The sequence below is a fragment of the Nyctereutes procyonoides genome, unplaced genomic scaffold (assembly GCF_905146905.1).
Source record: "Nyctereutes procyonoides isolate TBG_1078 unplaced genomic scaffold, NYPRO_anot_genome, whole genome shotgun sequence".
Lineage (NCBI taxonomy): Eukaryota > Metazoa > Chordata > Mammalia > Carnivora > Canidae > Nyctereutes > Nyctereutes procyonoides.
Genome location: NW_026575134.1, coordinates 6,110,336 through 6,123,062, shown reverse-complemented (window position 1 = coordinate 6,123,062; position 12,727 = coordinate 6,110,336). Strand labels below are relative to the sequence as shown.

Genomic DNA, 12,727 nt, shown 5'->3' with positions numbered 1-12,727 from the left:
GGTCTATCAGCATTTTAACATGATTCCCAGCTGACCTGGAATGGGACCCACACAGAGGGGTCTAGATGTTTGATAAGAAAAAAAAAAGGGCGGTGAGCAGTGGTGGCGATAACTAATCTCATCCAAGCTAAGCATTAAAGCCTGTGTGAGAGGGGCACCCAGGGCGCTCTGTTTGAGCATCTGCCTTTGGCTCAGGGCGAGATCCCGGAGTCCCAGGATTGAGTCCCACATCGGGCTCCCTGCATGGAGCCTGCTTCTTCCTCTGCCTGTGTCTCTCATGACTAAAGAAAATCTTTTTAAAAAAATAATAATAAAGCCTGTATGAGAACCTTTGAGATCTGCAGGACTGAAGTAGAATTTAGTCCTTATCTCTGTTGGGATGTGATCACTGTTGCTCTTTTTCTGCCTTGTCTACGATTTGCTCTGTGGAATACCATTATATTCTTAGCACAACTATTCTAGCTTCTGTTTTTAAAAAATTGTCAGTAGTGGGCAAAACTTTTCTTCACTCAAATTCTGATTTATACAGCCAGGAAAGAAAAAGTGAGTATTTTTTTTTAAATGTATATTTTATTTATTTATTCATGAGAGACACAGAGAGAGAGGCAGAGACACAGGCAGAGGGAGAAGCAGGCTCCCTGTAGGGAGCCCGATGTGGGACTGGATCCCAGGACCCTGGGATCACACCCTGAGCCGAAGGCAGACGCCCAACCGCTGAGCCCCCCAGGCATCCTAAAGTGAACACTTTTGATAGAAGGTTTTATTTCCTACTGACCTTGCTCACAAAGCTTGCGGCTGCCTTTTCTTATGGAACACTGGGGCTCCAGTATTCGTGCGTGTCTTAGCTGTATTTCAAGTCTTTAATCTCTGTAAACCCTGGCAGGTCAGCATGAAAGTATTAGGGACTAATACAGATACTCCTTTTAACTCAACCCCTCCTCCCAAAGAAGCAGTAAACCCCCCCCCCCGCCTTTTTTAAATGGATAATAAATGCAAGAGAAAGTATACGAAGTCATTTCTTCCCTGGTTCTCTTCTTTCAGCTTACCAGTATTACCAGTCTCTTGTTTATCCTTCAAGAAATAACTCTTGATTTTCTGAACAGATACATATATAAAAAAGAAATCTTTTTCGTGCTGATAAAAAATAATTTTGGGGACACCTGGTTGGCTCAGTGATTGAATGTCTGCCTTTGGCTCACGGGCGTGATCCTGCAGACCTGGGATCAAGTGTCCCATCGAGCTCCCCGCAGGGAGCCTGCTTCTCCCTCTGCCTGTGTCTCTGCCTCTTTCTCTCTGTCTTATGAATAAATAAATAAAATCTTTAAAAAATAATAATTTTGTATTGTGAAGGTAAACTTAAGTTACGTATTGAGTAAATTCAAGTCTATAAAACAAAAACTTAGAAATGAGAGGAAAGAACGCTGGGAACTATAGGAGTGCCCGTGCATTACTATGAATCTGATTAAGGTTAAAAATTACTGGCATATTTAAAAGAATTTTTCAAATTGTACTCTACGAACAAAGTCTGAATACGTTTACAAAAGCCGAAATCACATAGCTCAGGGTGTGCCCAGTTTCATTTCTAACTTGATGCCTCTCTAGCAGATCTTGGGAATGTGACTCAATTTCCCTAAATGGCAACTCTTTTCTTCCAGTTGCTCAGACCAGAAGCCATCTTGACATTTTCTCCCATCTGCCACCTTTTATTTAGATTATCACAGGGGCCTCCTAACTAGTCTTGCTTCCTACTTTCTTGCTCTGGTCTATTTCCAACAAAGCAGATGCAGTAACAGGTCAGAGTTTCCTAAGTGGAAGACTTAGAGCTCTCTGATCCCAGTCAGAGGTCTTTATAGCACCAGCAAGGTCCCTCTCCATCTTATGTCTCCCCCTCATACTGCTCTTCTGCTCCCAGGGACTTCTGCTGTCCTCCTGGCTCGTTCCGCTCCCCTGCACACTGGCCTCTTGCTTTCTTCACACCTTCCAGGCTACTCTGTTGGCATCTTTTGCACTGTGATTCCTTTTGCTTGAAAGGCTTTCTCTCCATCTAAACCCTCTTTGCCAGGTACACACGGCTGCTCCTCCTATCACCTCCCCCCCCCCCCAGGTACACGACTGCTCCTCCATCACCTGCCCCCCCCAGGTGCATGGCTGCTCCTCTATCACCTGCACCCCCCCCAGGTGCATGGCTGCTCCTCTGTCACCTGCCCCCCCCCCCAGGTGCATGGCTGCTCCTCTATCACCTTCTCCCTACCCCAGGTGCATGGCTGCTCCTCCATCACCTGCCCCCCCCCCCAGGTGCATGGCTGCTCCTCCATCACCTCCCCCCCCCCCGCCCCAGGTAACCATGGCATGTCCTTCATCACCCTTCCCCATATGCTCATGGTAGATTTCTTCAATTCTTTTAGGTCTTTTACCTTCTCATGAGACCCTCTCTGTGTTCACAGTGAAAAATTATATTCTCTTTCCTCCTCCCTTCTTTGCTTTTTTCCAACATCCTTGCTTTATTTTCATTTTTAACACTTAATATCAGTGAACATACTATTTTTTTATTATTTACTTTACTTATTGTCTCTCTTAGCTGCAAGCATTGTCAGGACTGAAATTTTGTTTTTGTCATTGCTGTGTCCTAAGTGCCTGGAACAGTGTGGCATATAGTAGGGATTCAATATTTGTTGAGTACTCAAATGAATATAGAAATCACTGTGAATGCTAATACAAAAATATATGCAATGAATGTAAGTTGACTTCTAAGGGTACATTCATAGCCTTATTCTTGGTTAAAAGTTTAAAATATGAAAGCAAATGAACTGATCTCTCCTTAAAAGAGGTTCAGAAATCAGTAAACTCACAGAAAGCAATAAGAAGCAAATAATAAAAAATATAAATTAATTGCACAAAGCAGAATAGATTTGCAAATTTAAAAGTTAGTATTTGGTACAAAAGCAATAAAAGTAAATATCATTGCAGGTCCCACCCTTGATATATCTAATCAGTAAAACAGGGAAAACATAAAATAATAAATTAAAACACTATAGGTCCAAAGAAGATTACAAAGAAGTATTCATGAAATGGAAAGTCTTGGTAAGAGGGGAAAGTGTACATTACCAAAGATGCATCAGAACATTGAAAATTTCAGCAGACCAGGCAAGAGTTTGAAGAACTTTTCAAAGGATTCACTACCAAAATGGCTCTAAATTCATATGGTGTCTTTGAAACTTTTAAGAACCAATTCATTTTAACGATATATGAATTACACAACATATAGAAAATTATGGAAATCTACATAATTTCTTTTATAAAGCTGGTGTAACTTGGAAGCAACAACCGTTAACTTATACCGAATTGTGTTTAATGGGCATAAATGTAAAAGTCCTGGAAAGCTGAATTTAACAATGTGTCAAAGAAATAAACCACGATGAGCACGCATTGATCTTCCTAAGAGAGCAGGGATCATCCAGTATTAGGCAAGCTATTAACGTTATAAGTTTGATCAAAAAGGATTTTGGGGGGAATGTTTTTGAAATTATCTCTCTCAAGCCTGTGGACACAGCCTGTTTTTGCCCGGCCTTCTCTCTGGTTTTCACATGTGGGATGAACTGTTCCTTCTGCTGCTTTCCTAAACGAGTCAGAAACGAATCCATCTCCTCAGTTTCTCTTCTTCATGGGAGGCCAGATGGTCAACCAGGTCAGTGTTGGGTTAAGACTTACTCTTCTAGCCAGATGAGCAGAGATCTAGCAGATATGTCCGTGTGAGCTGGTGCCACCACCTACCTGGCCAGGTGCTCTGTGAGGGTCCATCCTCTTCCTCTTGCCCTTCCACCTGTGCCACACACTTTCCTTCATGTTTCATCCCTGTATTTGCCAAGTGTTTCTACCTAAGGGTTCACGTTCCTTAGGAAATAATCCACCTCCTTTCTGTTCTGGCCTCTCCATCTCCACTATTTAAATCCTATCCTAATTCCCAGCAATATCCATGAGTTGTGACTGTTAACATAAAAATGCCAATTCAGTTGGACACACTTGCCCGTATGTCTCATTATTCTCCAGGATGAGGGGCCATGACGCACTGATGTTACAGACACAGCCCAAGGCACATCTCTGGTACAGAGACCGCAGCCCACCCTGCAGTCATCTGTGACAGGGAGTTGAGGTCATCTTTTTTTTTTTTTAAAGATTTTATTTATTTATGATAGACATAGAGAGGCAGAGACACAGGCAGAGGGAGAGGCAGGTTCCATGCCGGGAGCCTGACGTGGGGTGGGACTCGATCCTGGGGCTCCAGGACTGCGCCCCGGGCCAAAGGCAGGTGCTAAACCACCGAGCCACCCAGGGATTCCCTGAGGTCATCTTTGAATGCCTCTGCCCTCAGGAGTGATGGATGCAGTTGGTGCAGACTTGGTGGGCTGGGGCAGCCTGTTCTTCCTGTCGTATCAGAAATGGATGTGTCTCCGGAAATTGTCAAGTGTGCCCAGCACGGTATAGCAGAGGCAAAATTCAAAGCAACATCACCATTCATCCCTCTTCAGTCATTCACCTCACATATTTATGGAATATAACACGCCACCGGACTCTGAGGGTTCCAAGATGAATAATCCTATCTTCATGTGCAGACAACTCGGAAAATTACACTGTTTTGGATGCTAGGCAGACAGGGTACCTAATCCAGCCAGGAAGGGAGTGGTAGGCAGTGAGATGTAACTTCCTGGAGTTGGTGATTCTGATCTGAAACTTGAAAGGTAAAGGGGAATTAGCTAGACAGGCAGGGAGGAGGGTGGTGAGGAGATGGAGGGGTGACCTGCATGTGGAACACCCAGAAAATGTTCTCTAGTGAGGGTGGGGGGTGAGGTGAGCAAGATACAAGCACGAGGTTCTTGTTGGGAGGAGAGGATAAGGCAGGGCAATAAGAAATAAGACTGAACTAACTAAGAACCTGATTATCGACAGTCTGTTATCCCTCATAAGGGAACTTAACTTATAGTCCCATGAGCCAACTGGTAAGTAGGGTGCCCCAACCAAGAATGGGAATAAATACAGGAAGTCTGACTCACGAGTGGAAAGGATGAGCTATGAGTCTGCTGCAGTGTGTTTAAGAGACCTGCCTACACTTTGAGGAGCAGCATGGCTAGAGGAGTTGGATGTGGGGAATCAGGGTATGGGGTCTGGTTATACTGAGAACTAGGCCATAGGTAGAGTGAAAAGAGCATTGGAACTCAAGAGCTAACTCCAAATGGGGGCTAATGATAAAGACGCAGAGAGACTGTTGGGAATTGGGACAGCCTGGGGCTGGTAACCTTTCCATCTTGCGGGCCACACGATCTTCCTCAGGCTGTCTCCACCTCTTTCTGCATTTCCACTCCATTCTCTGCTACCAGCCAGATTCTTCTGCATTTCAAGAAAAGATTGGCCCAGCTCATCCAGTCACAAGTTACTGGCCAGTCAGCGTAGTTGGGTGGTGGCAGGGTCGCTGTTAAGAAAGCTTGGCAGCCAGACCATTCTTTAGCGTAGGTGGGGTAGTTCTATTTAGGAGGATCGGCTATCAACTGACATCTTTAAGACACTCATACTCACCGTTGCTAAATCTAGAGTTCCTTCTCGAATCATGCTAAGACTCTCAATGAAAAGAGAGACGATGGCATTAAAGATTGAAATGACTTCAGTTTTCTGAAGACAAGATCATGTGCTAGGAACAAGCGTGCAGCCCAGGTGGGAAGTCTGTGTCATGACAGTTCTAAGTCAAGCCCTTCATTTTTTAATAGAGCTCAGAATGTAGGCCCGTCGTGTCACCAGTCTTCTCTTGTTTTCCCATCCCTGTCTAGCCTGAATGTCCCCCGTTGATCACCCTATCGTGAGGGACACCTGTCACAGTGGAAAAAGCCCGGGCTTTCCACTGCGCTTCTGTGTTCAAATCCCAGTGCTTCCAAATATCAGCTGTGTGCTCTTGGCAAGTTACTTCATCTTCCTGAGCCTCAGTGTCTTCGAGAATATGTATACAGTTCTGGGGGTGCCTGGATGGCACACTTGGTTAAGCATCTGACTCTCAGTGTCAGCTCAGGCTGTGACTGTGAGATTGAGGATCTGAGATTGTGAGATTGAGCCCTCTGTTGGGCTCCATGCTCAGTGTGGAGTCTGCTTCAGAGTCTCTCTTCCTCTCCTTCTGCCCCTCCCACTCATCCTCACTCTCTTTCTCAAATAAATAAATCTTAAGAAAAGAATATGTGTACAATCCTGATACCGTTCCTGTCTCCTTCCTGTCCCCACACCACAGCCATGCAATGTGTGGATTTCCGTGTGTGTGTGTGTACCTGTGCAGTCCAGATGTGGAGCAGACTGGCATTACGGATGCCCACTCCATGCTTAAGGAAGCAGGAGGCGCAGCCGTGTGTGGCTGTCGCTGTTCTACTCGCTTCTCCAGATCCTTTCCTCTTTGTATAGTGTAGAAAGTCTTCCTGTAACTCTATAGCTTCTTCATAGAATCCTCTCTATGTTTTCTTTCTCTAACTGGACTGTCAGCCATGAACCTTCGGTCCCCAAGGGCTAGCTCTTTTCTCCCACGTTCTACCCTCATAGGGTAAAGAGGTGGTGCTAGCATCCTCTTGGTGCCTGGCTCCCACCCTTGCTCATGAAGTCTTGAATCCCAGTGGGCTCTGACACTCCTTGTCACTATTTTGCTACCGTCTGTGGCCATCTCTTCTTGAACATTTGGAATCTATCTGCTCAAATAACCTACCACCTGGATTCAGTCCATATAGAGATTGTCTGCTGTGAGTGCCCCGGTCCCCATCCCCACACAACTCTGGGTTCCCTGTGCTCCTTTCGTAGCTGCTGCCTCCGTTCTCTCTGCACATGCAGCAGAATACATAGCTGTTCTCTTGTGCACCAGGCTCTTTGCTAGGTGCAAATGTTGAACCAGGGTTATGAGGTTTCTACCCTCATTGAGCTTATATTCTTCCCTAGAAATCCTTTCTCTTGCCTATATATGTGTCCCTATACCCTATAAACAATCTGAAGCATTTCCCATCCTTAAAAATGTATCTACCTCTTCCTGTATCCCTTTAGCTACCACCTATCTCCTCATCTGGTCTTCTCCTTCCTTCCCCTGAACAGATCTTTGCCCGCTGCGGTTGCTGCCTACCACTGTCTTAGAGCTGTTGATAAGAAATCCCAAACACCATATCCATTGAAAATTTGCTGTTCTTAGCTTGTCCTGTTTGACACTGTAGAGAACCAATCACTTCTTCCTTAAAGGTTCTCCTTTCCCTTTGCCACCATGACGCAACCCCTCCTTCACTGTCTTTCATTATTTCTCCCCAGTTTCCTTGCATTCTTCTCCGCCACCTTCCATGTATTGTGTTCTTTTCCTGTCTTGAATGTTGGTCTTTACTGCAGTTCCCTCCTCAGCCATCTTTTCTCTCTCCCTGCATCCTTCCTGCATGGCCTTAACCACACCCATGTTTCTGTTCCCACTTTTACATAAGAGGCCTTAGCTCCAGCAGACCCAGCATGGAGCTTTTATTGGTCCTACACTTACCTGCACCCTCTCCCCTGCACCCCTCTTCCCCTGCACCCCCTCTTTCCCTTTTACCCTTTCTTTCTCTCTAGTATGTTGGGCCCTTTTATCAAGACCATAAACCAGGATCTTTTCTATTCAGACCTTTTCTCCATCCTCAAGTATTTCACATTGAGCTGGTCCCCAGGGCCTTTTGGTTACTCCTCTTGAATACTTCTCATTCTCTCTTTCTCTCATAGTGAAGGACTTTGATCACATATTTTCTGAACTATTACAATTGCCTGTTTTTTTTTAATCTTTTTTTTTTAAAGGTTTTGTTTATTCATGAGAGAGACATGGAGAAAGGCAGAGACACAGGCAAAGGGAGAAGCAGGCTCCCTGTGGGGAGCCCGATGTGGGATTCAATCCCAGGACCCCCGGATCACGCTCTGAGCTGAGGCAGATGCTCAACCAGAGCCACTCAGGCTTCCTCTTTTAAAAAAATCTTTAACTTTTCATTTATATAAAATATACAGGGATCTATATCAGGGGCTTATAAACAAATACGTCCCAAGGCAGTGGGAAGATGCATAGATAGAAGCAGATGCTGTCTGCTGGGCCATACAGGTGTGAGATGAGGCAGTGGTGGATAAAGGTGGCATTTGTGGCTGATTGCTCTCCTACTGACACCTTGGACTGCATTTCTGGCCTTATATTCCCGTTATACATTCTCTCCTTTAGCACATTTGTACGTTTCCAAGATCTGGTATTTGCTAGGTTTGAGACATCTTACACAGATTGGTGGGCATTTCTCCAGGAATCCGACCTTTATTCAGTTAAACTATGGCAAGACGGATTTGAAAAAAGAAAAATAAACAGCCCTAACTAATATGTATATACAGGGGTGACTTCTCCAACACTCCCAGTATCTTTCGGGTTAAATGGGGCCTAACCCAAATAAACCGAGCCTACCCACAAAATTAGCCTAGCCTAGAACACACCCAAAGCTCACCGTCTTGTTTTGTTTTTTCTTGATTCTTTATATATTCAGCATTCTCCAGTGTTATCAACATGATCAGAGTAAGCTAATCTAAAAAATAGACTCTAAAACAGAAGCTCAAATATTTTTACCCATTAAAATAAGGTACAGTTAGATCTGAGACAAGGGAGCCAGCTTGTTCCCATCAGCTTCTTTGCTCCCTGGACACCCCCCACCATGTCCTGCACCCTGGCCTGAAGCTGGGGAGCCAGCCCGCATCTTACAGCCTTACCCTTGGAAAAACTCTCCTCCGGCAGCGCCAAAGGCAAAAAGAGATTCCATAGATGTGTCGACCCGCCTGTCTCGTGTTTGCGCCCATCGTCTCCCTGTCTGTGAGCTTGGGCGCATCTGGAAGATGGGTGGTCACCACCCTGGTAGAATGTTAGCCCAGTAGGTGGGAATGGAGACCATCCTTCAGCAATCTACTTTACAAACTGTGTTCTCAAAGAGCTTGCAGGGCTGCCAGTGATAGTTCTGGCCAAGAGGCAGGAAACTCGGGTCCTCTAACCACTGTCCCAGAAGGTGGCCGAGCATTGGCTTACCTTACCACGGCCCTGGTTGTCTTCGCTTGAAAGTGGACACGGCCCTCAGTGTTGGTAGTTTCTTCTTTCCAGAGCCTCCTTGGTGTATCATTCAGGTGTTGGGGTAGCGACATCGGAGCCCCAACCCCTGCCATTCTCGATCCTGTTATTGTCCTGTCCTATCACTTAGTTACCCTTTCAGGCATCTGCACCCAAGCAGAGCACAGGCTCCGTGAGGCCCCGGACTCTCGTGTGGCTCTTGCTTGTTACCGTATCCCAGACGCCCTGCTGTGTCGGGGCTTTGGGCGCTCAGTGCATGTCAGCTGAGTGAATGATTGGGGTGCTGGTCTCCACACACCCTCCAGCCTGGCGGTGCTCTGGGTGTGATGGCAGTGGGTTTCCTCTGCTGTGCTCACATGTGCTCATCTGTCTTTTCAGGAGCCCAGCAGCCGGGGCTGCCATATTACACCGACCCTGGAGGACCGGGGATGAATCCTGCCGGGAATCCCATGGCGATGGCTTTCCAGGTCCAACCCAACTCACCCCAGGGAAGCACAGCCTACCCGCCGCCCCCTTCTTACTGCAATACGCCCCCACCCCCATATGAACAGGTGGTGAAGGCCAAGTAGCAGGGGCACTGCCCAGCAGCTGCCTGTGCGACCTCACGGAGGCAGGGAGGGCACTCTTATGCCACCTCTCTGCCCCCATCAATGTTCGCTTCCAGGAATTGTCTTCTGAGCCACTAATGGCAGATTCCTCTTTGATATCTTCAAAGCAAGCACAGCTCCCTTTCAAGTTTTCTGTGGAGGACCAATATTTGAATTTATTCTGTGTCTCCTCTGTTGCTTCTGTTTCTGATGTAATCTGGGCTCTGGCAGAGTGTGGACAGCCCAAGGGTTGACACCTTAGATCCTCGGGAGAGAGACCGAGGAGGAGGAGGCAAGGCAGGGCCGTGCTTGTGCAGGTGAGCACAGGTGAGCTCAGGTGAGCAGCAGGAGGAGACTGTTGTCTCCTCCCAGGCACCGCAGGCAACTCACAGAATTGAGGCCCCACGGGTCCCCTCTTTGAGCCCCTCATCCTGTTGGTCTTTCTCTCCAAGACGCTGTTAGACTTTTGGTGTAGAAGAAGCTTCTTGCCACTTCCTATCTCATCTTAAAGATGAGAGCGGCTTGCCTCCTGCACAGCCAGGGCTGGGAGAGTGCTGTGTACGTCAAGGAGATGAGGACCCAGAATCAGGTCAAGTTGGATGTCTACAGTTACCCAAAAATCACTAAGGAAAGTTATTTACATTTATGGGAAGTTGCTCCCTGTATCAAACTGGGACATTGCATTTTATGAACTCTTGGTCAGATGTGACAAAAATAAAATGTTTCCCTCTTTTTTAGTGAGTTTGTAGAAGCTCATGTAGAGTGTCCTCTGAGGTCAGATTCAGAGGGTCTTCCCTGAACGTCAGCAGCTGTCTGGCTTTGGTTCCTGACCAGAGGCCTCTGCCCCCTTCCCTGAGCCAACCCTGGCAGTGAGCTGTGATGGACACCTTCGCAGCAGAGAGGCACACCAGCCTGGGAAGTCACATCAGCCCCTTGGGAGAGCGGTGTCTCAGCAGGGGCCAGCCAGCTGTTTTGAGGCTGGGGCAGCGGCAAGCCAGGGCAGCGGTTTGTTTGATCTCAGCCGCTGTGTGTGTCGGGCTCTGAAGAGGAAAAGCTTGCTGAAAGAAAAAAAAAAAAAAAAAAAAAAGACGGGAATGCAAAATCCCAGGAACTGCAGGAAGATCTCTTCAAAAAGTACTGAATAGATATCACTGACAACTTAATCAAAATTAGATAGAAGATGTGGTTGGAAACCCTAGCAAAAAACATCTCTCACCCTGGGGTCTAACAAGTAGTCGCCAGGTCAGTAGAGAAGTTCCGTTCCTCTGCAGTTGATAGTAGTGCTGATAGTACATTTAAGTCCAGATCGAGATCTGAGCACTTGTGTGTAGGAAGGCAAAGCAACGTAGCCACAGTGGGTAGGTCCCTGTGTGTAGTGTGGGGCAGGGCGGGCAGGGTGGGCAGGGCAGGGGCTTATTTTGTAATGAACTCATTGGAGCCTCTTGAGAAATGCTTACTCATTGAACCTGAGCATCAGAACATCTGGCTGGAGTGGACAGTGAGTGTTCTCATGCCCCCAGACCAGGCCATCCACTGGGGTATCGCTGTAGGGTAAGGGTCAGAAGGTAGGGCAGCGCCGCAGCAACTGCTCAGACCTACTGTCCTCGAAAGATGGCGAATCTGCAGCCTCCCAGGGAATTCCACAGGAAACGCTTGGAGCCAAACAAAAACCCGGGGAGACATCGTCTACAAACACAGATGCTGCTGCTGGGGTCTTCGGCCACCCTCGTGTGACCTCCCACCTCCTGCCCCTGACTGCGGTACCTCCCCATCCTCGAGTCCTTGATTCAAATGAGACAACAAAAGCACAATGTTTGCTGTTTACAACCAAGGACGACAACTACGTGGGTCCAGAAGGTTCCTCTTCCTCCGGGTCATTCGTTTTGCATTTTTTACTTCAATTTCTCCCTTCGCTTTTTTTTTTTTTTTTTTTTAAATAAAGAAGCACAGTAAAAGCTGCCCCTGGAATTGGATCGGGGTGCCGTTGAATAGGCACCCAAATATCCATGACTAAATTTTATTTATCTTTTTTGATAGCAAATGATCTGAGACTGAATGATTTAGGTAGAGCTCAACAATTTTGTATTCCATGTTTGTGAAGAAAAATTTTCCCTTGAACCTGGGCGAGAACCCTGCTACAGTGAACACGGATACTATGTGTAGAAACTCCACTCGTGGTGACATTTCCTGGCCATTCTCATTTTGTCTGTGCTGACAGTGGACCGTGTCCCCCTCCTGGAGTGAGTCCAGCTCCTGGTGTGTTGAAGTCTTAGAGAGTCATTGGTTAGGAGTAAACCAGGAGCAGATCTGTGCATGTTTTTTCTCTGCAACATTTGGCTCATTTCTCTTTTTGTTCTCTTTTGATAGAGTTCCATTTCCTATGTATGTAAAAATAAAAAATAAATTTGGGCACATGCTCTGATTGTTTTTCTGGAAAGTGGGAAAGAGGGTGGAGGTGAGGTTTCTTTTCTTGTGTGTGTATTTTTTTATTGGAGTTTGATTTGTCGGCATATAGCATAACACCCAGTGCTCATCCTGTCCAGTGCCCCCCTCAGTGCCCGTCACCCAGTCATCCCGTCCACCCACCCGCCTCCCCTTCCACTGCCCTTTGTTTCCCAGAGTTAGGAGTGAGGTTTCTAATGAGGAAGGTCGTGAGTTCAGCCAGGTGGGGGTGGGGTTGAGAGGGCTGCATGGTGCGCTTAGCCTCAGGAGCACCAGAAATTAGATACTGTTAAAGAATATAGTTTGGTTCCCCAACACATTTTAAAAATCTAGCAAAGGACTGTTGGTGGGAGTGTGACCTGGTGCAGCCACTCTGGAAAACTGTGTGAAGGTTCCTCAAAGAGTTAAAAATAGACTTGCCCTACGACCCAGCAATTGCACTGCTGGGATTTACCCCAAAGATTCAGATGCAGTGAAACGCCGGGACACCTACGCCCTGACGTTTATAGCAGCAACGTCCACAATAGCCAAACTGTGGAAGGAGCCTCGGTGTCCATTGAAAGATGAATGCATAAAGAAGATGTGGTTTATG

The 12,727-nt window shown here is 46.6% G+C and overlaps 1 protein-coding gene across 1 annotated transcript in view; it reads left to right on the top strand.

Moving 5' to 3' along the window:
* Positions 1-12,102, top strand: part of VOPP1 (VOPP1 WW domain binding protein) — a 99,986-nt gene extending 87,884 nt beyond the window's left edge. The window contains 1 exon segment of the mRNA XM_055301238.1: positions 9,485-12,102. Coding sequence (XP_055157213.1) covers positions 9,485-9,675 — 191 coding nt within the window. The 3' untranslated portion in view covers positions 9,676-12,102.
* The last annotated feature ends 625 nt before the right edge of the window (positions 12,103-12,727 follow it).